Source organism: Schistocerca americana, chromosome 3 (genome assembly GCF_021461395.2).
Source record: "Schistocerca americana isolate TAMUIC-IGC-003095 chromosome 3, iqSchAmer2.1, whole genome shotgun sequence".
Taxonomy (NCBI): Eukaryota; Metazoa; Arthropoda; class Insecta; order Orthoptera; family Acrididae; genus Schistocerca; species Schistocerca americana.
The window spans coordinates 384427613-384455303 of record NC_060121.1 but is presented as its reverse complement, the minus strand read 5'-3'; the positions used below and the strand labels follow the sequence as shown (position 1 = coordinate 384455303).

At 43.0% G+C, this 27691-nt stretch overlaps 1 protein-coding gene across 2 annotated transcripts in view; it reads left to right on the top strand.

The window, feature by feature from the left end:
• Window positions 1–27691, top strand: part of LOC124605786 (monocarboxylate transporter 14-like) — a 153791-nt gene that overhangs the window by 102843 nt on the left and 23257 nt on the right. For both annotated transcript variants that reach the window (XM_047137677.1, XM_047137676.1), the window contains exons 3-5: window positions 60–186; window positions 14225–14365; window positions 20590–21095. In XM_047137677.1, coding sequence (XP_046993633.1) covers window positions 60–186; window positions 14225–14365; window positions 20590–21095 — 774 coding nt within the window. The remainder of the gene's footprint in view (window positions 1–59; window positions 187–14224; window positions 14366–20589; window positions 21096–27691) is intronic.

The following is a 27691-nucleotide window of genomic DNA, read 5'->3' as shown; positions in this document are numbered from 1 at the left end:
AGAAGTTGCAACTGCCAGTTTAGAAGATCTTAAACATTGCGACTGGTTGGTGTTTACAGACAGCTACCATGGGCCCTGCGCTGACGTCGCCGTTCGTGTTCGCCGACTACCTGGAGGAGATCGGCCAAGGCTCGCAGGGCATGACGACCCTGCTCAGCGTCTGGATGGCGACCTCTTCTCTTTCAGGTAAGCCACACGCCTGTCCCTCTTCCATCGCTAAAGTTGAGACCACGCGTAGCTGCACAAAAATTAAGCGTCTCACAAGATTATAGACACCAGAATCAGCTGACATTTCTTTAATTACTCCGACATCGTTATCGTCATCAGTGATAATTACGTTCAGAACCATATAGAAATGTGTGTCATCCACATAAAAGGTACAGTAAAGAGCTTAAGGGGTTGACAGCCCGTCAACAACGAGCGGCTGTTCTGATTGGATTAGAAAGAAAAGAAAAATGATTTGTCTTTTCATGTTAAGCTATTTACGTAAATTACGCTAAATATTAATCTCGATGACCGAAGGGAGATTCAAGCCTCGTTCCTACCAAAGTCCAGAGCCTCATCAGTGCCAGCCGAAGTGGCCGAGCGGTTCTAGGCGCTTCAATCTGGAACCGCGCGACCGCTACGGTCGCAGGTTCGAATCCTGCCTCGGGCTTGGATGTGTGTGATGTCCTTAGGTTAGTTAAGTTTAAACAGTTCTAAGTTCTAGGGGACTGATGACCTCAGATGTTAAGTCCCATAGTGCTCAGAGCCATTTTTTGATTTGAGCCTTATCAGCGCCAATCCTCTCACGGTGCAAAGATACAAAGAAGGTCTTAGATTATGGCTCGTTTGTTCTTGACAGACAAAAATTGAAGAAACGGAGAAACAAAGTCGAAAACACGCAGTAACAAGTTACACAAACAGTTAGTCCCAAAATTGTAGTACAGATGAATCAACTCCAATTGGACGAATCAACTCCAGTTTGCGATCTTACCCAAAGTACTCGTAGACAGTCACCAATGGCAAACTACAATCGTACATCGCTCTCTCACTGAAATCACTTAGCCGAATGTAGCTCAGTCTTTCCTTCTTCTCAACTGGTTAAAATTGGCAAGGTAGTTTGTTTTTTGTCAAACGCTCATTTAGACACAAATTTATAGAATTTCCTTGTTAGAAGTAAAATATATTCTCGGATACTACACAAACTCGTGGTATGATTTTCAGATGTTTTTCTGCTTTTCTGTTTATGTTAAATCATAATCATTATACTGTATTTACACCACTCAGTTTATCACTTGCTTATTATACGCAGTTTAATCCTTGTCTTCGTCAAATAAACATTGCGTTCGTTATCTACAAGATGTGTCTAAAATGATCGGTGAATTTCAACTAGTAAGAGATAAAATTGGAAGTACGAAGAAAATACATTTCCTGATCAAAATTATCCGTATACCCTTATGGAATACGACAGGCGGACAAGCCAGAGAAACTGTCCATAGTTAGTGGTCTAGCGGCTAGCGTTGCTGCCTCTGGATCAGGGGGTCGTGTTTTCGATTCCCGGCCGATCTGAGGATTTTGCTCTGCCCGGGGACTGGGTGCTTGTGCTGTCCTCATCATTTTATCATCATCATTCGTGACAGCGGCTAGATTGGACTGCGTAAAAATTGGACTATGTAAGAACTGGGACTTCGTACTGGCGCTGACGACCGCGCAGTTGAGCGCCCGACGAACCAAACATCATCTCCGCCAGTGTAAAAGAAGGGATGGGGTATTTTTCTGTCTGTAGAAAAGCAGTAACAGGGAATGCGCCGGTCAGGAGAGCTTAGAGGTTTCAGGCGCGGAGTAGTCATTGGATATCATCTGAGTAACAAATCTATCAAGAACATTTCAAAGTTTCTAAAGCTGCACAAGTCGACTGTTGATGATGTCACTGTGAAGTAGAAACGAGAAGAAACAGCCACAGCTACACCAAGAGCATTCAGACTTCATGTTCTGACGGTCAGGGAGCACTGAGCATCGCGGAGGGTGCTAGTAACAAATCGCATGATATCAGCGGAAGAAAGTACTCGGTAATTCTAAAGCGCTACCAATAGGGTACAACGGTCGAGCAGCTCCTCCTAAGCCAAACATTTATATAGTCAGCGCTAAGCGAAGCTTGAGGTGGTGTATGTACCACTGGAGACAACGATCTGGAGTGATGAATGGCGCTGTACCCTGTGGCAAACCGATGGAAGGGTTTGGGTTTGGTGAATACCTGGAGAACGTTACCTACCGTCATTTGTAATGCCAACAGTGAAATACGGGGCGGGTGGTGTTATGGTATCAGGGTGTCTTGCGTTATTAGGGTATGGCCCCTTTATTGCGATTAATAAAACGCTGATTGCAGACGGATATGAACATATTTTACAGTGTTGCGTTCTGCGTACATTAGAGGCACAGTTCGGAGACGATTACTGTATCAGCATGACAATGCGGGCAGTCATAAACCAGCGTTTGTGACGCAATGCACTGTGAACAATAAAAAAATCTGAACTCCTCCCGAACAGGCCATGAAGGCTAAACGGTACCGACCGACCGCCGTGTCATCCTCCGCCCAAAGGCGTCACTGGATGCTGATATGGAGGGGCATGTGGTCAGCACACCGCTCTCCCCACCATATGTCAGTTTCCGAGACATGATTTGTGAACAATAACATTCCAGAAATGGACTGGCCTGCTCAGAGTCCCAATCTGACACCAACGGAACACGTCTACGAGGAACTACATCGTCGACTTCGCTCTAGAGCCCAGCGTCCAACATTACCCTCTCTGGTTTCAGCTCTTGCGAAAGAATTGTCTGTAAATCCTCCATACTCATTCATACATCTCACTGAAAATGTCCCCAGCAGAGTTCAAATCGTTACGTAGGCCAAAGGTGGACGCACCTTATATTGTCCACAAGTAGATGACCGGGTACCTCCGACGCAGATAATTGTACTCCGCAGTCGTGGAGATTTGCTACCTTATTCTAGATCAAAGTGCTAGCTCGAGGTCACAACCCTTGTGAAAGTGACTCACAGAAAGTACTGTGTGAATTTCGGATGCATGAGCAAATGATACTCCCAGAAGTTTCTTCCTGAGTTGCCTTCTGCTCATCAGTCAATTTGTGCAGCGTTAGTAGCGGACATATCTAGAACTCGCTCAAATCTCTATGTTTGGGATCTTGCTCATTCCAGTTTCCTCCGTCGTCAATCTCAGTAACGATCCCCTAATTTGTTTCAGCATTTTATTGCACTTACTTGATGTTACCTATTGCTGTGCTGGACGATAGTCGATCCGAATGCGGCGCGTCATCAGCTGTTTCCTTTCCATCCTATAAGATTGGAACAAGTTGTGAAAATATTTCTTTTTTTCCTCAAGGCTTTTGTTCTTGCACGTTGACTTATCAGACATTGCATAACGACACAAAACTCCAAACTAATGATCTCTGTGGCCGAGCGGTTCTAGGCGCTACAGTCTGAAACCGCGCGACCGCTACGGTCGCAGGTTCGAATCCTGCCTCGGGCATGGATGTGTGTGATGTCCTTAGGTTAGTTAGGTTTAAATAGTTCTAAGTTCTAGGCGACTGATGACCTCAGAAGTTAAGTCCCATAGTGCTCGGAGCCATGTAATGATCTGTGCCTAAACTGAATGTGAACTGCAGCCCACTGAGTGCGCCGACCAAAGATCCACGTAATTTGTGGCTCCAGTGCCATGGTTAGGTAAGAAGATGTGCCATTATATCCCAAAAGAACACATTCGTTCTTTCCCACTCTGGATCCACATGACTGTATTACATCAGGTGTTCCAGATATCTGGACATCAAAAACTCTTTAAAAGTGGCACAACAGATTGTAACAACTCTGGTGTGTTATTTCAAAACTCGAGTTTGATCTGAACATTGGCAGGACGGTAAGCATATTCATTCTGCTTTATTTTTGCTTTTCAGTTACTCGTTCAATCAGTTGTCATGCAAAATAACAGGGTGGGATGTAGTATGAATCATATACACCACTGGCCATTAAAATTGCTACACCTCGAAGATGACGTGCTACAGACGCGAAATTTAACCGACAGGAAGAAGATGCTATGATATGCAAATGATTAGCTTTTCAGAGCATTCACACATGGTTGGCGCCGGTGCTCACAATAGGAAAGTTTCCAACCGATTTCTCATACACAAACAGCAGTTGACCGGCGTTGCCTGATGAAACGATGTTGTGATGTCTCGTTTAAGGAGGAGAAATGCGTACCATCACGTTTCCGATAATGGTCAGATAGTAGCCTATCGCGATTTCGTTTTATCTATCGCGACATTGCTGCTCGCGTTCGTCGAGATCCAACGACTACTAGCAGAATATAGAATCGGTGGGTTCAGGAGGGTAATACGGAACACCGTGCTGGATCCCAATGCCCTCGTATCAGTAGCAGTCGAGATGTCAGGCATCTTATCCGCATGGCTGTAACGAATCGTGCAGCCACGTCTCGACCCCTGGGCCAACAGATGGGAACGTTTGCAAGACAACAACTATCTGCACGAACAGTTCGACGACGTTTGCAGCAGCATGGACTATCAGCTCGGAGACCATGGCTGCGGTTACCCTTGACGCTGCATCGCAGACAGGAGCGCCTGCGATGGTGTGCTCAACGACGAACCTGGGTGCACGAATGGCAAAACGTCATTTTTTCGGATGAATCCAGGTTCTGTTTACAGCATCATGATGGTCGCATCCGTGTTTGGCGACATATACAATATATAAAACAATTGAAGACGTGGAAATGACGACATCTGCTGGCGACAAGAAAAAGAATACTACCAAATCTGTTGCTGCACACTCTCTACTAGACGGACCTGCTGTCTTCTGTGGATGTAGACTGAACTTCAGTATTGATCTGAATGATACATTTTCGCATGGTAACGGCTGGTTAAGAGGCGCTATTGTACGAGGTGGTACAGGCGTACCCAATGTATCAGGACTGGAAAGCTTCGTCGATCGTGACGTCATAGCCTATCGAACATATCACGTGACTGAATTTGCAAATAAAGACTTTGGAAAATCATGTTATATGTCACCCTCACCCTTCTCTTTGTATATCCGTAATAGACGTAAGATATCTGTTAATGAAACTGTATTTATTTGGATTAAAGGTAAAGGTACTTGTGAATGCACATTGGAAGCGTTTATTCGTCATCGCCATACTGGCGTATCACCCAGCGTGATGGTAGAGGGTGCCATTGGTTACACGTCTCGGTCACCTCTTGTTCGCATTGACGGCACTTTGAACAGTGGATGTTACATTTCAGATGTGTTACGACCCGTGGCTCTACCCTTCATTCGATCCCTGCGAAACCCTAGAATTCAGCAGGATAATGCACGACCGCATGTTGCAAGTCCTGTACGGGCCTTTCTGGATACAGAAAATGTTCGACTGCTGCCCTGGCCAGCACATTCTCCAGATCTCTCACCAATTGAAAACGTCTGGTCAATGTTGACCGAGCAACTGGCCCGTCACAATACGCCCGTCACTACTCTTGATGAATTGTGGTATCGTGTTGAAGCTGCATGGGCAGCTGTACCTGTTCACGCCACCCAAGCCCTGTTTGACGCAATGCCCAGGCGTATCAAGGCCGTTATTACGGCCAGAGGTGGTTGCTCTGGGTACTGATGTGTCAGGAGCTATGCACCCAAATTACGTGAAAATGTAATCACATGTCAGTTCTTGTATAATATATTTGTCCTATGAATACACGTTTATCATCTGCATTTATTCTTGGTGTAGCAATTTTAATTGCCAGTAGTGAATTTTGCGATTGACATTCCAGTGAGTCGAGTGGTGGGAGCCATTTGCAGGTCAACGGTACGTTGTTTTTTTTGCAGGTAGAGGGGTTAGACAAAAGATATAGAAACATTAAAAACACAAAACATTACCAGTTAAGGGGGGCAGGACGTCAAACGGGGCGACTTGGAGCAGGAGAGGCACCACAGGACATTTAATTTCCACTGTCTATACTTTTACAAGCAAATTGATAAAACTTTGTCAACATGACCAGGAAGGATTTAGGATTCACACTCGTAGCAGCGGAAGTTCAAAAACATAACAAAATAATTTTTTACATGTGAAATTTCATCATTTTTTCACTTACTATTGGCTGCATTTGTTGCTATAGGCACACTTTTCTTCATAAGTAAAAGAGACTGTTCGATAAATTTTCCACAGCATTCAAACCATACCTACAGGTGTCTGAAACTCTAGAATCTATTTAATTTATGAAAATTGAATGAGCTGTTACGTTTTAAACTTTATGTTTAGAAAGAAATCAAATTTTTTAGTTAATTATCTCAATTTTTACCACAGTTTTTAATAGATTTGGAAAATTCTAAAGTTTCATACACCTGTAAGTATGGTTTGTATACTGTGCAAAACTCATCAAAGAATCTCTTACTTGAGAAGAAAAATGTACCTATAGCAACAAATGCAGCCAATAGTAAGCGAAAAAATGATGAAATTTCACATATAAAAAATTTATTTTGCTATGTTTTTGAACTTCCACTGCTATGAGTGTGAATCCCGAATCCTTCCTGGTCATGCTGACAAACTTTTATGAATTTATTTGTGAAAGTATAGACAGTGGAAGTTAAAAGTCCTGTGGTGCCTCTCCTGCTCCAAGTCGGCCCGTTTGACGTCCTACCCCCCTCAATACTGTGCAGTAAACCAACTGGCAATTTCATTCCTCTTTGAATGGGTAAATACAGGCTCTGTGAGGTTTTCAAGGGAATCTTATACCATTCTTCCTGAAAAATAGTGGCAAGTTCAGGTAACGATGAAGGAGGTGCGTAGCGATCACGCACCCATCTCTCCAGAGCGGACCACAAATGCTCAGTAATAGCCCTTTTGAAATCTGGTGACTATGGTGGCCAGGGGAGACACGAAAATTCATTCTCGTGCTCATAAAACCAGTCCTGCTCGACGCGATCTGTGTGAACAGGGGTCCTGACGTCTTGGGACACAGCATCACCGTTGGAGAACAAGCAATGCAACATGGAACCTACCTGATCAGCCAGAACGATAAGATAATCCTTGGCGGCAGTGCGACCTTGCAGAGTACCCAGGTGGCCCATGGAATACCATGACATATCTGTTCAGATCATCACCGAGTCCCCGTCATGTTTCGCTCATGAGACGTAAACTCGTCCAGAAGCTGTCCAGTGTGAGACTACATAAATTCGTCCAAATGACTTTGCTCCGTAGTGCAGGTTTTTTGTGGCTTCGGCACCACTTTTGAATGGTTTTCGGATTCCAATTCGCCCTGCAACTCTCTGCTTAGGGAACCGCCTTCGTGTATTTTGGAGTTGGAAGGGTTTAAAGTTATGCAGTGACTTTGCAGATGTCGGTCTCTTATTTTTCGTCCCTGTCCTCTTCAACGACCGTCTGTCACGATCACTCAACATACACTATCGTCCGCGTGGTAACTTAGGGGGTAATGTTTTTCTGCTTTCCCTGTATGCAGTTATATCACCAAACACTTCGGCTTCCTTGCTTACGGAAGCACCCACCATATCAGCATCAAAACTTTGCCCACTTTTGAACGCATTGACCTCCAACATAATGTAATCACAACTGCACAGAACGCTGTCCTGACCACGACTGATACATGGGACGTATTGAGGACGTGGGACAGGTGCCGTTCCTGGTCAGAGACAACAGCATAGCTGGCACTTGTGGCTAGCATCTCCATTTACGTCCAGGCATGAATTTCTCGCGGTGTTTGCATATTTTTGTCTAAGTCCTGCAGATGCAAAGTTCTGTCTGGAGTGGCTTCCAGCTCGTTGCAACACTCCTCCCCGTCACTGCAATCGCCAGTCACAAAGTTACAGGAAACATATTAGCTAACCTTTAAGGGACCTGCTCCTACAGCTTAGCTGGCAACGCACACACTTATGGGGGAAAGTGAGCCAAACCCGTGTCCAACTCTCGCGGCAATTGATGACTGTAGGTCTGGTACACCTGCCAACCTGAGTACCGTTTTAAGGCGGTATTACTGCTGGTTAGAATCCTGCCTCGGGCATGGGTGTGTGTGGTGTCCTTAGGTTAGTTAGGTTTAAGTAGTTCTAAGTTCTTGGGGACTTACGACCTAAGATGTTGAGTCCCATAGTTCTCAGAGCCATTTTTTTAAGGCAGTATTCAGCGCTCTTTTACGTAAATTCTAGGCTGGTGCCCAGTCTCAGCCTCAGAAAATACTATACACGAACAGTTAAAAACACGACAACACACAAAGTTAACAGAATTCGCAGACGGTGGTACACATGACTTCCCTCCCTTAGTTACCTTGACGACTGTGGCGACTGGTCAGGCATCTATCCACTACGTTAAAATAAGTTAAATTTGACAAACCATCAAAACAGCGGAGCCCGGAGAACGCGATAAAAGCCATGAAAGAGAAAGAGAGAAGTATATGTATGAGAGAAGTATATGTATAAGAGAGAAGTATATGTTTCCGATGAGATGGCATTACTGATGATAAAAATTACGTATGAACTTAAATAATTCTATCTGCATTTCCGGATACCACGCTTGTTTATTTTGACAAAGAGATATGACACAAGAGAACTTTAAAGATGAGAAGAAGATATTATACTGCATGTTAGGTAACAGAAGGAAGCAAAAAGAAAATACTTCAAAAGTGGGAGGAAGAAGAAGTGTTGACAGTATGGAAATGATACTTCCAAAAACTATATGAAGAACATGATGAAATAAGTACCATTATGAGATACCGGGAGACGAAAGAAATGTCCCAGAGGGAATAGAAAGAGAAGATCTGCAGATGTTGGATGTAGAGAAAGCTTTATTGGAAACGAAAAATGGCAAAGCTCCTGGAGTAGATGACATCACAGTGGAAATGATCAAAGCCGCAGCATCTACCGGAATTCAGTGGCTCTATAAGGTAACGAGGGCAGTACGGGCACATGGAAAGATTTCTGGTGATTGGACAAAGGCCATTATTGTACCTATCTTTAAGAAGGGTAACAAGGCGCCCTGTGAGAATTGTACAGGAATTGCACTAACGTGCCATGTATCAAGATTTATGAAAAGATAATTTTACAGCAAATCAGGAATAAAATAGAACTGCTATTAATAGAACAACAAAAAGGAGTTTGACCTAGAAGATCAGCTATAGGTGCCATATTAATAGCCAGACAGTTGTGTTCTAATAGATGGCAAAAAAATCTGAATGGTTTATAACGGACTGAGGGGTTCGGCAAGGAAGTATGCTCCTGTCAGTGCTTTTTAATACAGTCATGCACAACATCACACGGGAAGTTCGTCATGGGTCAGTATCAGATGACATGAAAATCATGGCAAAAGCAAACGATGTGATGATTTGGGAAGAAAATAAGCAGAAATTGGAAGAACAGCTAAATACCTGCCAGAGAGAAATTGTAGAAGTAGTCATGGGAATAAGCTTAATAAAAAGCGAAGTAATGAAAATCGGCAGGAAAAACGAAAGGAACTTGCAATGGAAAAATTATTAAAGAAGTAGATGCTTTCAAGAATCTAGAAAATAAATTAACCAAGAAAGAAAACATCAAGGATGAAAATTCGGAGAGAATAAAAAATTGTTCAAAATTTTATTATTATGTATCAGACATAATAAGAAAATACCTGCCAAAGCAAAGATCTTGCAGTACAAATCATATTACGTGCCAGTTTTGATCTATGGATCAGAATGTTAGACTTGGGCAAAGACATATCCGAGCAGAATAAAAACAAAAGTGACACGGTAACTACGAGGGATACTGGGTAAGACTAGAAGGGACAGGATAAAGAATGAAACAATACGAAACACGCTGTAGATCAAACCCCAAAAAATGAACTATGGAGAGTAATAGCTTAAATGGTTTGGCCACATTAAAACAATGGGACCAGAAAGACTTCCGAGAAGAGCCCTAGAATGGACAGAATTTACACGAAGTCCGATTGGAAGATCACGAACAAGATGGAGAGACCAAGCGAAGAATAATTTGAATCGAAGAGGACAGCAATGGGAGGAGATGCTAAATGATAGACTATAGGAGGAATGAGAAGCTTGGAAGAGGCATAAGGAGAAACGTTCCAGAAAGAAGAAGAAGAATATGATGATGAAGACGAAGAAGAAATGTGTACAAGATGTCTGTTAAAGATTTCGAGAATAGTGCTTCAAATGCGTATCTAAAAATGAACAGTAAATGAGACTTCGTGATTTGAATTTAAGAAATTAATTAAAATTTTCTGTAACCAGTTGCAGGCACAAAGCCCCAAGACAGAGTCTAAAATTCTTAGTGTATCTATTATCACTGAACACCTAAAATGATCACCCGGTCCAAGTTGCAGGTAGCCTATGCAACGGTTTCCAGCGACAATAAAAACGTGATTTTTCAGTATTTCATATAATTATTGATCGAAATTAAAAATTGAAATTGCTGTCATAACATGCTCATTAAATAATATAATACTGCGTTAAAGGTTGAACTTGATAAGTTAAGTATTTAAGTTATTAGGTCTACAACTTTGCCTCCGTCGTTCTTTCTCAAAGTTCGAAGCTTAGAAAACTTTTTACGATTCAAAGTATCGGCCATCGTTGGCCTCAACTTTATCCCATATTTTGGGCAGCATACGAGTCCTGCGGCGGAAGAACTTGCGGCTTTTGAAGAGATCCATGAACCGATCCAACTTTGCATTTGTGCATGTGCCCGGAGGTATCGGTCAGACAAACCGTGTGCCACTGATCGTGGTAGTCAGAGGGAGCAATAGCTGGGGACTATGGGAGGGGAGTAGGACCTCCAGTTTCAACATTTCCAAGTATGTTTTGGTGGTTTCTGTGACATGGGGCCGAGCATTGTCATACTGAAAGTTAAACTTTTCATGTCAGTCGCTGTATTGTGGCAGTTTGTCTTCCGGTGCTCGGCTTAGAAGCATCAATCGCTCTCGATAACAAACTCCTGTGATTGTTTCTGTCGGTTTCAGATGCTTCGAAGACATTTCCTTCTTCCACCATCATGACGGTCTTCGACGTCAAAATCACCGTTCTTGAAGCGTTGAAACCATTCTCTGCACCTCCTTCACTAAAAGGTGCTTCACAATAGGTCTTGCCCAGCACTTTTTTATCCTCAGGCACAGATTTCTTCACGTTAAAGCTGAAAATTAAAACTTCCCTCAAATGACGAGATCTGAGCTCGTAATTTGACATATTCAATCAAGGATAAATATATAATACCACCACAAATCGACTAATATTTTGATGGCGTTACGTTTACAAACGATTAAGCTTATTGTACGACACTTGCGTCCTACCATCTGCACCACCACTTGTAACTGTTGCCATCTACTGCAAACCTGTGGAAGCAAAGTTGTAGATCTAATAGAAACTTATGTAATGTAGGTCTTGAGGCAACGTAAATCACGGCGCGCAAATTACCCAGACTATATACATCCAGCAGTTGAGAACGAGAGACTTAGCGATTTATAACAAGTTTTACACATCATTTCAGACCTTTACGCGACTTTCCCTCGCTGACAACCGCCACAAAATAATCAAAGGAAGAAATTTTACAGCTTACTACATTTTTGCTGTTGATGCAGTAAAACTTCAGCATCAGATATGACGTATTATTTATTAGTTCTTTACTAACAGTTTTATAAGCAACATATTTTGAGACAATACCACCGAACAAAAATGCAAAATTGTATCACTGCACGACATATAGTTCAGCAGATATGACGTCATAAACATTGAGATGCGTGAAAACTAGCTTTTCTTAAAACAGAGCACAAATTTGCAAAGTAATCATACGTTTGAAGCTATTTTATACATGAGAGTTTGATTGGGGGAGGGAGGGGGGGGGGGGGGGTTACTGGTGTAAAAGAAGGCATTATTCCGATTACATATATTGTAGTCGTGTGCTGATCTGTTAGTTCCCTTCTTTAGCTATTGTTACAGTCAGTTGGATAATGTTTATGACCAGAAATAAGTAAATAATCATTAATCACGTACAGACATACCGAAACTTTTTACGTAACTATAGCATGGGGGATGAAACAGACGCCAGAATTATGCCGGCGTGTGTAAAGAAGTTAATCAAGTTATTCCAGGTAGCATAGAGATTACTGCTGCAAACTCATTACCCTGGACCGGCTATAGCAATCAACTCTGCTTCAGCTTAATGCATTCTACGTTACGTGGGTTTCTTGACACGTGCCTCGACACACAAACTTACGCATGCATTTTTATACACATTTTCATTTATATAAGGGGCGGTCAAAAAGCGTCCGTACGAAGGCCGTACAGTGCAGAACCGGTATGCCAATGAGGCAAAATCGCTGTGAGTACTGAGGCAATAACTCCACCCGAGAAAACCGTTTGGTAAAACACCATGTCCTGCGTGAAGAAGTCCGTAACTGCAAGCTGCATATCCTTGTCTAACAGAAATCTTCGACCCTTCAACGCCTTTTGTAAGGTACCGACAGCGTGATAATCGGGTAGACAGAGATCAGGTCTATAGGGAGAATGTCTCCCAGTTTAGCTTGTGTAACTTCTGCGTTACAACATTTTCGAAATGGGGACGTGCGTTATCACGAAGGAGCAGCACCCCTTGGCACATCATTCGACAACGGTGCTTTTCGTCAGACATGCTGCCCCATACACATTCTTCATTCTTCGTAGATGGCTACCGATGTTTGTCCTTCGACCATCAAGGTCAAGCTTGGGCCATTTGGTAATAACGTTGCCATAGTTCACGTTACCGCATTTAATGCACGCACATCGGGAAGACACGAATGCCACACTAATCCCTTGATTACATGTCGGTGCTCGTATATCCGCATCGGAGTCGTGCAACCTTATAAATACGCTGCAGAAACGACGTCAAAAGGAAACTTTTTGATCGTCCGTTATGCAAGGAGTCTAGAAAAAGATACTCGCTGTCATTTAGTAGTTTCAAAACAAAATGACTCACAGCTACTAATTCCATGTTAAAGTTGAAGTGTAATTATCAAATTTGTCGTGGATAATTCGCGTGGGCAATTGGCTCAGCGGGTGCGCGACTGGTGGGGTTCCCGCTGCGAGCCAGTACAGCTGAAGACAGTCGAGTTGGCAACAATATCTGAGTTGAGGCTATCGTTTGCGCAACGCAACGCTCCACTGCAGTGTTTCTTAAAGTACGAGAGCATTTACGAGGTACAACAGCATGGGCAGAACGTTAAATAATTGGCTATATCCGTGTAAGTTCCAAGCGATGGAACGGTTAATAAGTGCAGAAGTCACAGCCTGACCACAAACAGATAGTTCAGGGTTACAGTGTTACAACATCCCGTCAGATCACCACCAAAATAAATGAAGCGGACACTCGCGAAGGTGAGATGAGCCGGTCAAGTGTAAGACGCGTTCTTAAGCATGAAAAGTGGTAAGTGTCACTCCAAGACTGCTGCAGGTGGTGAATGAGGACGACCTGGATCGAAGGATTGAATACTGCGATTGGTTTGAGCTTGAGGAGACTGGGGTATTTCCCGGGAAATTCTATTGAACTAGCCAGGCTCCATTCAAACTTAACAGTACCGTGATGTAAACCATTACACTTGTGACTATTGGACTTCTGAAAATCCCCACTTTCCTGCGGACAAGAAATCGGATCTGTGGGGGCTTAATGTGTGCTGTGGTCTGTCATTACGTGGTTTGGTTGGCCTCTGTCTCGTCGGGCGTATCTTGATAAGATTCAATCATTTTGTCTGCTATCCGAATGGAATATAGAGAAGTAATATTTTGAATGCAACAGGTTGGAGCCACACTTCACCATCGAAATGTCATGTTGACACTCCATCCGACCAGTGGGTAGATCGTGCTGAGTACCCATCTCGCTATCCTGATTTGACACCTATGAACGTCTACCCGTTGGGAACTGTGAAAGTTGACTTGTACCGACAAAAACAATCTACCATCGACGATCTACATGAAAAATTACAGCGCTACTTGCTATCATAACCCCAGATAACTGACTGTCTCAGTTTGGTTTGAAGTTACATTCCGTTGTATACCGGCCAATTCACTGTCCTTTTTAGACAAACCTTGAATTACACATGCTTTGTGAGAATGTATTCCCATTCGGCACTCCATTGTACCCTTAGATTTATGTTATTGTTGTTCCACACCGGCGTGTGCAAAATGTTTAACGCATTTTCGTTTGTCATTCCAGGCCTCTTCTGCAACAAACTTTTCCAGCGCTTCTCATGCAGACAAGTTGGCTGGATAGGAGCAGTCATCATGGCCATTGGACAAGGACCCGTCGCTTTTGCCACTGCATTCTGGCACTTCATTCTGGCCAACATTTGCGGCGGTGAGTAGTTCTGTGAAGAGGGACACCGTGTACCTGTTCATTATACATAAGCTTTGTAGTGCCAGAGTAACTACGAATATCGCTTCACTACAACCTCTGAAAGGCTAAGTTTTATCAATGAATGTTCCTCCGTAGATTCAAAACTATAAATAATCCCCTCACTTCCCACTTCTCTCTCCCTCTCTCTCTCTCTCTCTCTTCTCTCTCTCGCTACCTCTCCTGCCTCCATCCCCCTCTCTCCCTCTCTCTCTCCCTCCCTCCCTGTCCCTCTGCATCCCTCCCTCCCTCCTTCTCACTCCCTCTTTCACCCACTCTCCTACCTCCCTCTCTCTCTCTCTCTCTCTCTCTCCCTCTCTCTTTCTCTCTCTCTCTCTTTCTCTCTCCCTCCTCCCACCTACATTTAAACTGTAAACACATGACATGTTCGTCCCGTTGCGAGCCGTAAGGATGTAGAAACTGATGAACTATCCGATTGTGTGGTACGAGGGCTAGTAACAAAATTTTAACCATCACCTCGAAAGAATCACATTACGACCATGAAATATGGTGATGGTGTTAGTCTACATCTACGCATACACTCTTCAATGCGACACATTTCTCCTAGTTAGTGAATGAGCTGGCAGAGACTTCGGCGTTAGAAGTTTACATTTTGGCTGTTCGGAAAACGTTACATCTCGAAACTAACCTCGCCGTCATTCGGGAAATGCATAGTACCATGACTGCCCCCCCCCCCCCAAAAAAAAAGACAGTCAGCATCACGTTACCCGACGACTGGTGGGTCTTCGCGTTTTTCGGCGGTGGTGAATCCACATTTATGCTTCTCTGTCCCGGGACCACAGTGATAAACCCAGCTGTCGTCCACGGCGATTAGCTGGCTACGAAAGAAATCTGGATTGGTCTTACACAGTTGCCGCTGGCGTCTCGTTCCAGCAGGCGTTTTTTAATAGGTGCGAGCAATTGCGGAACCCAGCGGTCGGCGATCTTTATGACGTTCAAGAAGTCGTGCAAGATGCTGAAAGCTGATTGATGACTGATATAAATACGCAGGCTCACAATGGTGGTGTCAGTCTCTTTAAAATCTTTCTGGATGTGCTTCACGTCTTCTTACAAACTACTTAAAATACTAAAATAAGTGAGGAAAATCGCCGCTAAACGACCAAAAGGTCGATTATTTTTGTATTTCTCCATTTTAAGTATTTTATAAGATGATGTGGCAGTACGCCCAGAAGGAATTTTATGAGATTAATCCACGACTGACTGTCACTTTTTCCACTGTCACCTCCACTGCGATCTTCGAGAGCCAAGGACTCCACTTGTCTTGCGATGCCCCGTTCGTCACAGAAAGCTGGTCTACCACTTCGTTGTTCATCATTTTGACTTTTTTCACGACCGTGGAAGCGTCTGCGCCACCAAACCATTGTGTTATAAGAGGGTGCGTTATTGCCGTACACTTTCACCAACTCGGAATGCATTGTTGCTCCGTTGTTCTTCAGAAACGGAAACGAATTACCGCACGATACGTCATTCTATCTGTGGGATTCACGATTTCTCTTTCGCTCACCTACCGCTGTGCTGTGGTATCGTGGCGCAGAAATTCCATTGCGCGCTGCAAGCTAACTTACTTCTTTCAGAGTGTTTGTTAAAGATTAATGGTTGGTTGGTTGGTTTGGGAAAGACCAGACAGCGTGGTCATCGGTCTCATCGGATTAGGGAAGGATGGGGAAGGAAGTCAGCCGTGCCCTTTCAGAGCAACCATCCCGGCATTTGCCTGGAGTGATTTAGGGAAATCACGGAAAACCTAAATCAGGATGGCCGGACGCGGGATTGAACCGTCGTCCTTCCGAATGCGAGTCCAGTGTCTAACCACTGCGCCACCTCGCTCGGTGAAGATGAATGTATACCTCTCGCATTCCTTGTGGAAATTGCAGCACCACAGTAAATGAACGTAACTTGCGGGAATATTAGTAAATATGAACAAAGATAAACTGAGCACCAAGAAGTTGGCCTATGACATTACTTACACAGGCGGTGGACAAAAACATAGAAACACCAAAAACACAAGTCGTTACCATGCCCAGATCGGTGTAGGAAAACCATTGTCATTCTAAGCAGCATCCAGTCTTCTCGGAGTGGTTAAATACAGGCCCCGTATGGTTTTCAAATGAATCTTTACCACCCTTTCTGAAAAATAGCGGCAAGTTCAGGTAACAAAGGTGGAGGTGGATAGCGATTAGGCACCCTTCTCTCCAAAGTGGACCACAAAGGCTCAATAATACTGAGAACTCGTGACTGTGGTGGGCAGGAGACATGCGGCAATTCACCCTCGTGCTTGCAAAACCAGTCAAGGACAATCGGAGCTGCGTGAATAGGGGCCCTGTCGTCTTTCAAGGCAGCATCACCATTCAATAACAAACACTGTACGTGGGATGGACCTGATCAGCCAAAATGGCCACATAATCCTCGGCAGTGATGCCGAGGATTATGGAATACCACAATATTGGAATACCACAATATTCCGACCCAAAAATATCCTGGACCCCCACCGTGTTTCACTCTTGGGACATAAATTCGGTCAGAAGTTGGCAACAGTGTAAAACAACTCTCATCCTGCCAAATGACAGTCTTCCATTGCTCAGTACTCCAGGTTTTGTTGCTTTGGCAATCAGGGTGTGCGCCGAGGAGAATCTGCGTAAGCGCTACAAGGATTGTGCCATCTATATTAATTCAGACAGTCAAGCAGCTCTGATATATCTTTCAGCCCCTGCAACGAAATCAAAGATCGTTTCAGAATGCCACGAAGCCCTGATGCTAGGGGAAAACAACAGGGTTAACCTGCTGCGGGTCTCTGGTAGTTTCGGAATCAGCGGCAATGAACAAGCTGATAGGCTGACCAGGACAGGTGCAACGACTCCATCTGTTGGACCGGAACCTACGTAGCTGTTTAGAGGGCCATACGAAGAAAACTGCACTAAGATCCAAAAACGGAAACATGGTAAGCTAATAATGCTGAATCCATGTTTCAAGAGAAGGTCTGTTACCCTTGTCTCAAGCAGTAGACTTAACTCATGGTAGGACTGATGACTGGCCGTGAGAAGTTCATGAAACACTTACACACGATGGGTGTAGAGAAAGAAGTTCCTAAGTGCAGACTATGCGGTGAGGGCGTTGAAACCGACCACATTTAATCCTCCAGTGCGAAGTATTGGAGACGAAATACATAGAATTTTCAGGTCATTAATTTCTGTAAAAATTGTGTCCAACAAATGACTAGTAAAACGCCTTCATGTCAAAGTTACCGACTGGCGTTGCTAGAATTACAGGGAGAGAAAACGCACAATAAACTTAGTTTCGGTGCCGGAAACAGTGGGCTCAGACCACTATTGTTTTGTCTCCATGCGTAACTCACTCAATCAGCCATCACATATCGTAAAACGTTAAGCTCTGTGGACATTGTACATGACACAATGGCTCGTCCCAACAAACCAAATATAACTGATTACACCCACCAGTGAACTAGCCATAAATGAATGTAACCATCGTACTGTGGTCATGCAATCTTTTCTCAGTGCTTCGAAGCTGTGGAGGACCAACTGCTCAAAATATGACTTATTATAACTGAAATCAATGGCGTTGCGACATACTAGTTGCGTTTCAGAGTCGGTTCAGCGAGAAGTCTGTGGGTTGTATAAACGATTCAAGGATGTGCATGTTATTTAAATGCTATATGAGGATGTGACCTTTGCTGTTGTTGTTGTTGTTGTTCAGTCCGAAGACTATTTTGATGCAGCTCTCCATGCTAGTATAAACTGCGGAAGCCTCTTCATCTCTGCATAACTACCTCAACCTCTACAACTTTAAACCCCACCTTCCATTGTCAAATGCACTATTCCTTGATGTCTCAGGATGTGGCCTAACAACTGCTCCCTTCTTTTAGTCAAGTTGAGATATAAATTTCTTTTTTCTCCTATTAGAATCAGTACCTCCTCATTTGTTATTTGCTCTATCTAATTCATTCTCTTCTTGTCTGAACTGGTTATCGTCCACGTTTCACTTCTATACAAGGTTACGCTCCAAATTCCTTAAGGAAAGACTTCCTAAAACTTGAATTAATATATGTGATAGACTTCCTACAACTTAGATTAATGTATATGACATCTGTTCTTTCGGACATGTCCAAAAGAACAGATACCCTTTTGATTTCTCAGCCAGCATGAACTGAGACACAAAGCAATTACAGACATTGCCTGCGAACGGGCATTGATTTACACACAACAAAAAGAGCTTTGCATCAGCTCTGTTCTGAGAGTTCCGGAAACTGTACAGAAAATTCGAATAGAGATCAACATAAACATCATTTCCGCCCTTTATATTTCTCATGAAAACCACGCATTGCATGTTGCACCACCACACAGAGAAACCTTAATGGTGGTGGTCCAGATTGCTGTACAAACCAGTACCCCGAATACCCAGTAGTACGTCCTCTTGTATTGATGCATGCCTGTATGCGTCGTGGCATACTATCCACAAGTCCATCAACGCACTATTGGTCCAGATTGTCCCACTCCTCAATGGCGATTTGGCGTAGATCCCTCAGAGTGGTTGGTGGGTCACGTCGTTCATAAACAGTCCTTTTCAATCCATCCCACGCATGTTCGATAGGATTCATGCCTGGAGAACAACTGGACACTCTAGTCGAGCGATGTCGTTATCCTGGAGGAAGTCATTCACAAGACGTGCACGATGGGGCGCGAATTGTCGTCCATGAAGACGAATGCCTCGCCAATATGCTGCCGATATAGTTGCACTATCGGTCGGAGAATGGCATTCACGTATCGTGGAGCCTTTACGGCACCTTTCATGACCACCGGCGGCGTAGTCGGCCCCACATAATGCCACCCCAAAACAGCAGGGAACCTCCACCTTGCTGCGTTCCCTTGACAGAGTGTCTAAGGCGTTCAGCCTGACCGGGTTGCCTCCAGACACGTCTCCGACGATTGTCTGGTTGAAGGCATATATGCGACACTCATCGGTGAAGAGAACGTGATGCCAATCCTGAGCGGTCCATTCGGCATGTTTCTGGGCCCATCTGTACTGCGCTGTGTCGTGGTTGCAAAGATGGACCTCGCCATGGACGTCGGGAGTGAAGTTGCGCATAATGCAGCTTATTGTGCACACTTTGAGCCGTAACATAACGTCCTGTGGCTGCACGGAAAGCATTATTCAACACGGTGGCGTTGCTGTCGGAGTTCCTCCGAGCTATAATCCGTAGATAGCGGTCATTCTCTGCAGTAGTAGCCCTTTGGCGCCCAGAGTGAAGCAGGTCATTGACAGCTCCAGTCTCTCTGTATCTCTTCCATGTCCGAACAACATCGCTTTGGTTCACTCCGAGACGCCTGGACACTTCCGTTGTTGAGTGCCCTTCCTGGCACAAAGTAACGATGCGGACGCGATCGAACCGCGGTATTGAGCGTCCAGGCACGGTTGAACTTCGTACAGACAACACGAGCCGTATACCTTATTCCTGGTGGAATGACTGGAACTGATCGGTTGTCGGACCCCCTCTGTCTAATAGGCGCTGCTCATGCATGGTTGTCATCTCTGAACAGCCAAAGGGACTGCGTCTGTGATCCAATATCCACAGTCAATGTCTATCTTCAGGAGTTCTGGGAACTGGGGTGATGCAAATCTTTTTTTGATGTTTGTATATCAATAGAAAAAGTTGAAAATTTGTGCCAGACTGCTATTCTAGCCCAGGTCTTCTGCTCACTAGGCAGACGCGATACCCTCTGCGCCATCCAGATATAGGGGCGTCACAACTGCACGGACTATCATAGCACTCCTGTCGTCAGACCGAAATTCTCAACGTATCCACAAACTACTGCTGTAGTGCCCCTTGCCCATTATCCTCATTACTCGCGGCGTTTCGGTGGGTCCCATAAGAGTTCGAGACTGGCGTGCATATGCATTGAAGAGGTCATCGGCCGTCCTCACCTCAATTATATAAGTATATATGTGGTGTCTTTGCTTTCGGACATAATTATATAATTTTTATGTGTTGGCACTGGGGGAAACTCTCATCTCATGTACCACAGAACCTAAACTGCCAAGTTGAGCCATTTTCACTGTCCATGAACTACCTGGTGTGAAGCAGTAAAACTATGTTCTGAAGTCATTTGAACCATTGTATGTGACATACGTCTGAGTGAAATATTTATTTGTTTCAGGTCTAGGCATGGGCCTCGTCGTTACAGCATGTTTTACGGGTTTCAATATTTACTTCCACCGCAGAAAAACCTTTGCGATGGGGTTTACTCAGTTGGCAATGGGACTAGGAATTTTCGGGTTTCCGATATTGGTACAACATTTAGTGGACAGTTTTGGCTTCAGAATGGCGCAGTGCATTATCTGCGCGATCAATGTGAGCATTATTCCTGTCTTCGTAATCCTGAGGCCACTGCAGAAGAGGAGCCCAGGCAAGAGCGCTGACAAGCGCTCGTCTGCAAGTCGGAGTACCGAATTTCGCTCGGGCTTTGCAAGTCAGAGGACCGATATATCAAAGTCTTTGTCAGTGGATCACATAAATGAAAGGAATGCAGAGGAACAAAACCTGAACGGAGACAAGTTCAATATGTCTCTAAACCATTTAACAACGCGAGGACGTAGCCTGAACGATAAGGAAATGACGTCGACCGAAAGGAAGGAACATTGCAAAGAAGGAGGCGAAACACAGGTAATGTATGAATATTTATACTTAGCAACAGTGAAGTGGTTTTTAATTGTTAATCAAGATCCATTTACAACTTTCAAGGTGTTATTGTAGAAACACTAATGTAGTATCGGTAAATCAATATAGTTGCAATATTTGGTTCATATTTTCCATTTAAAGTCTATTGCACTAAAGAAAATACACCTACCATTTTAACATTGTGACAGTGTACTACATTTTTTTCCTTTTTTTAATGATCTATTCATTCCCCCACATTGGCAAGGGAGGACTGACAGCAACCATATGGGTGTTATTCAGCCAAAACCTAAATAACGAAAGTGTGAGGTCATCCACATGAGTGGTAAAACGAATTCGTTAAACTTCGGTTATCCGATAAATCAGTCAAATCTAAAGGCCGTAAATTCATGTTCTTCTGGTTTGTTTTGCTTGTCTAATATTGTTTATGAACGTTTAGGTAGACGAACTAAATACCTAGGAACTACATTCACGAACGACTTAAATTGGAAGGAACACATAGAAAATGTTGTGGGGAAGGCTAATCAAGGACTGCGTTTTATTGGTAGGACACATATGAAATGTAACAGATCTACTAAGGAGACTGCCTACACTACGCTTGTCCGTCCTCTTTTAGACTACTGCTGTGCAGTATGGGATCCTTACCAGATAGGACTGACGGAGTACATCGGAAAAGTTCAAAGAAGGGCAGCACGTTTTGTATCATCGCGAAATATGGGAGAGAGTGTCACTGAAATCATACATGATTTGGGCTGGACATCATTAAAAGAAAGGCGTTTTTCGTTGCGACGGAATATTCTCAGGAAATTCCAATCAGCAACTTTCTTCTCCAAATGCGAAAATATTTTGTTGACACCGGCCTACGATCACCACTATAAAATAAGGGAAATCAGAGCTCGTACGGAAAGATATAGGTGTTCGTTCTTTCCGCGCGCTATACGAGATTGGAATAATAAAGAATTGTGAAGGTGGTTCGATGAACCCTCTGCCAGGCACTTAAATTTGATTTGCAGAGTATCCATGTAGATGTAGATGTAGAAAATATAAACATGTCATTTTGCAGTCAAAATGTTTAAACAGTAGGTTTAAAATACTATAAAAATGTATGTATATGCAGACTGAAGCGACGATGAAAATTTGTACCGAGGGCAGGATTCCAACCTGAGTCTCCTATTCAAAGGCAGATGCGCTAACCACTACATGACCCTGGCACAGTGTCTTTGTACAACTGCACACATTCCTCCTCAGTCCAAATTCCTATTCATGCCTCAGCCCACTTGGTATTTCCCTAGTGAGCAGGAAACATGGGTGCAAATCTCGGCCTTGGTACAAATATTCTTTCTTCACTTCAGTCTGCAGATATACATCATAAATGTCCGAAACGTCAAAAGGTCTCTAGAACCACGCAGTTTCATCTGACTATAAAAATTATTATTTTTGATGACTTACTGTAAAACAGATGGTGCTAAGATTTTGACGGTACAGATAAATAGGTTGTTAAATCTGTGAGTGGGGGGATGGCATCATGTTGATTTCAGAAGTGTGACGAAGAAGTGGACGCTGGAACAGGATGTAGATGGGTTATTGGTGGTCAGGAGGACTGGGGTGTTATCAGAGCCGTGGTCTAAGGATATGGGGACTAGGTCTATAGGTAGCAGGATGGGTAATTATCTGAGGGGATTTCTGAGTCAAGAACAAGGAGCCTTGGGATAGGATATGGAGGGTGTGAATATAGAGTGTAACTTCTGGTACAGATGCGACAGCAGCCCAGGACTGGGTTATGATGCTACAGTTTGCAGTATGTACATGCATACATACATACATACATACATTAATCCTTGTTCCATAGATCATGAATACGAGATTTCGTAATGATGTGGACGTGTTACTTTAACAAAGTTTTCTTTACACAAAATAATTATTTTTTTCTTTTCTTTTCTTTACAGTTACTACTTCGTATCTAATAATTCATCTATTGAGTAGAAGGAGTTGTCATTCAGAAATTCTTTTAATTTGCTTTTAAATGTTGGTTGGCTATCTGTCAGACTTTTAATACTATTTGGCAAATGACCAAAGATTTTTGTGGCAGCATAATTCAGCCCATTCTGTGCCAAAGTGAGATTTAATCCAGAATAGTGAAGATCATCCTTTCTTCTAGTATTGTAGCTATGCACTTCGCTGTTATTTTTTGAATTGGGATGGGTTATTAATGACAAATTTCATAAGTGAATACATGTATTGCGAAGGTACTGTGAATATCCCAAGTTCCTTAAACAAATGTCTGCAAGGTGATGTTGGGCAGGCTACAGATATTATTCTGACTACACGCCTTTGCGCAATGAATACTTTCTCTCTTAATGACCAATTGCCCCAAAATATGATGCCATATGAAAACAGTCAATGAAAATGGACACAGTAGACTAATTTACTAATATATTTATTACTAAAATTTGCAATAACCCCAATAGCATAAGCAGCTGAACTTAACCGTTTCGGCACATCATCGATGTGTTTCTTCCAATTTAATTTCTCATCAGTGAACACACCCAGAAATTTTGAGTATTCTACCTTAGCAACAGACTTCTATTCATAGTCTATATTTATCAATGGTGTTATGCCATTTACTGTACAGAATTGTATAAACTGAGTTCTCTCAAAATTTAGTGAGAGTCCATTTGCAGAGAACCACTTAATAATTTTCTGAAAGACAATATTTCCAATTTCCGCGGCTGATTCTTAGTTGCAGGGTGTGGTTACTAGTATCATCAGCAAAAAGAACTAGCTTTGCATCTTTATGAATATAGAATGTCAAGTCGTTAATGTATATTAAGAACAATAAGGGACCCAAGACTGAACCCTGTCGGACACCATTCTTGATACCTCCCCAGTTAGAGGACTCTGCTGGTTTTTGCAGACTATCTGTACTGTTAATTTCAACCTTCTGCATTCTTCCAGTTAAATATGAATTAAACCATTCGTGCACTGTCCCACTCATACCACAATATTTAAGCTTATCTAGAAGAATTTCATGATTCATACAATCAAAAGCCTTTGAGAGATCACAAAATATCCCAATGGGTGATGTTTGGTTATTCAATGCATTTAATATTTGATTAATGAAAGCATATATAGCATTTTCTGTTGAAAAGCCTTTCTGAAAAACAAATTGACATGTTGTTAGAACTTCATTTTTACAAATATGTGATGCTACTCTTGAATACATTACTTTTTCAGGAATTTTGGATAAAGCTGTCAGAAGTGAGATAGGGCGGTAGTTGTTAGCATCAGATCTGTCCCCTATGGTTTAACAATAGCTTATTTCAGTCTATCTGGAAAAATAGCCTGTTTCATTGAGCTACTATGGACGTGGCTGAGAATCCTGCTTATTTGTTGGGAACAAGCTTTTAGTACTCTGTTGGAAATGCTGTCAATTCCATGTGAGATTTACTTTTGCATGAATTTATTATTTTCCTAATTTCATTAGTAGAGGTGAATTGAATTTCAGTTTTATCAAATTGCATAGGTACTGCCTCTTCCATATACTGCCTTCCATTTTCTAATGAATAACTGGATCCTATTTTCTCTACAGCACTTAAAATGTTTATTAAAAATGTTTTCTACTTCTGACTTCTTGTTAACAAATTTTGCATTGTGTTTCATAGAAATACAGTCTTCCTGTGCTCTCAGTTGCCCTGTTTCCCTTTTAACAACATTCCAAATTGTTTTAATTTTATTATCAGATGTGCTAATCTCAGGCATTATGCACATACTTCTGGACTTCTTAATAACTTTTCTTAGTACAGTGCTGTAGTTTTTATAATGTTTCACTGTTTCTGGATCATTACTACTCCTAGCTATAAGATACAGTTCCCTTTTCTGTTTAAAATATATTTTTATCCCTTTAGTAAGCCATGGCTTTTTACATGGATTCTTACAATTATATTTCACTGTAAATACTCACAAAGGTATCATGAAATAGGTTAAATTTTAAATTAGTATCATGATCCCTGTACACCTCATTCCAGTCTAACTGTTGCAAGTTTTCCCTAAAATTTTGAATTGTTAAATCAGAAATTGAATGCACTATTTTGGAGGACTGTTTTGCATTACTGTATGGAGCTATATCATATACTGTAACTAGCTGTGCATTATGATCAGACAGACCATTTTTAACAGGAAAAGTTTTTATTTGATTAAATTTATCTTGGTCTTTGAAAACATTATCTATCAGTGTGCTGCTTTCCTATACCACGTGAGTAGGAAAATCAATAACTGATGTCAAATTGAAAGAACCAAGTAATACTTCAAAGTCAAGCTTTCTATCAGACTCTTTTAGAAAATCTACATTGAAATCCCCACAAATAATAATTTGCTTTCCTCTGTCTGACAGATAGCACAACAGAGAATCCAAGTTTTCAAAAATAGTTGAAAATTTTCCAATGGGGACCTATACACAGCTGCAATTATAAAAGTGCCATTATTCAGTGTAAGCTCACATGCACATGCTTCTATGCAAAACATTTTAGTTTCAAAATTGTTCACACTGTGACAGATTTTAACATACATGCCAACTCCTCCTCTCTCCATAGTGTCTCTACTTACATGGGCTGAAAGCTTATATCCACCTACATTTACCATTTACTTACCTGTGACTATATGATTTTCAGATAGGCGTAGTACATCTATTCCACCCTCAGTTTCTAAATCTTCTAAACAAGCAAGAAGCTCATCCACTTTGATTTTTAATCCCCTGATATTCTGAAGCAATATATTAACATTATTTTTCACTATGCTTTATAGCACAGTGTACAGGCAATGTGATTCCCCTCCCCATCCAACACTCAGGAAACGCATCATGGAGAAATATGGTATCATCCCCACGATACTGGGTGTGGGCGCCAGCCTGCTGGAAAATGAGGTCGTGGGGCATCTGTGGAAGTATACAGTTCGTCAACATGTCGAGATAGGAGTGCCCAGTCACTGGCGCGCATGGGCCGCACAACTCACCCCAGTTCATGAAATAGTGAGGATCACCACATCTTGGAGAGTGTATCTGTCGACTGCAAATTTGCCCTGCAACATAAAACGTCGGGTTCTTTCGCTATAAGGATTTTTTTGTGTACGTCTCTAGTCCGGACATCCTATAATGTGTAATTTAGACGTAATGCGTTGGCAGATCCGAGTACCGTATATTTTCAAAGAAATTGTTCATATCATCAGAGCCACATACCTGCATCCGATGCTTGTTGCCTTGGCCGGTCGTAGTTTATGCTGAGCTATGGAATGTGAAATTGATGGCCTCATAGTTTCTTCATGTCCGAAAAGTGACCATACGTATAATTCTACGATTTCTCGTGGGATGTTGTATATTAGTCAGACGTGTCGGACAGTGCAAGTCTGTGCGGTGAGTAGCGCCGCCATGTAAGCCATCAAGGGCCAACGTGATAAAACTGCAGCAACCTGAAAACCTGCGTTTCCCATTGTCAGATCGCAAAGAGTAAGAAAAGGTTTTCCGATGACAGTACTCTCACAGTGTAGTGGAGGATCCAGAGATCTGACAGAAGCTGCCAATTTTGGTTCGGCTCTCGCTCACTGCGACGCTCGGCGAATCGAATAACTCAGACCATGCGCGGAAGAAAAAAATAGTTCAAATGGCTCTGAGCACTATGGGACTTAACATCTCTGGTCATCAGTCCCCTAGAACTTAGAACTACTTAAACCTAACTAACCTAAGGACATCACACACATCCATGCCCGAGGCAGTATTCGAACCTGCGACTGTAGCGGTCACGCGGTTCCAGACTGAAGCGCCTAGAACCGCAGGCCCACACCGGCCGGTATGCGCGGAAGACCAAAGTTTGGTTCATGGTAGGCGCCTCTGTACACGCTGCCTTCATCTGTGGTAGGTTGAACATCGAGATCCTGCGTGTTGGTCAGTCGAGGTTCCTTAATTCACTGGGCTATTATTGATGGGACACGTGAGCGTCTTCCTAGTGTGATCTCCGTATGTAGGTCACGACGGCGTGCAGGCTGGCAACCACTGCTTGCAAACCGTGGTCATTTGATGTCGGCCACTTGACTCGAGAAAATGTTATGGAATTTACATCCCACAGCCGCATTGTCAATAGATCCTCAGGAGAAGCCTTGTGCGAGTATTCGAGCCCTGTGTACTATCCCCCCCCCCCTCCCCAACGACTAGTGGACAAGCCCTTCGATATCATTGCGGAGTACACTGCCTGTACCACTAGGAAATGTTCCTCTAGCAGCTCTACACGTCAAATGGTTCATGTGTTATGTGGCCCCAGCACACTTCAGTTTGAACGTACGCTGGTCTTTTGACAACACCTTCCCAATACGTGGGTTGAACTTTGAGATCCTGTATGTTGATCATTCTAGTTTCTTTAATACATTGGACTATTATATAGCTGGGACACATGAAATGTTTTGCTGCATGCCATGCATGGGCGGCAACGCAAATGAACCAACCGTACCAACTGGTGGTAAATGGGTGATGTTGAAAAGCTGCAAGGTCTCGTGATTAAGGTGTTCCAGGTCTCTAACGTCGTTCGTTTGCAACATTTTGT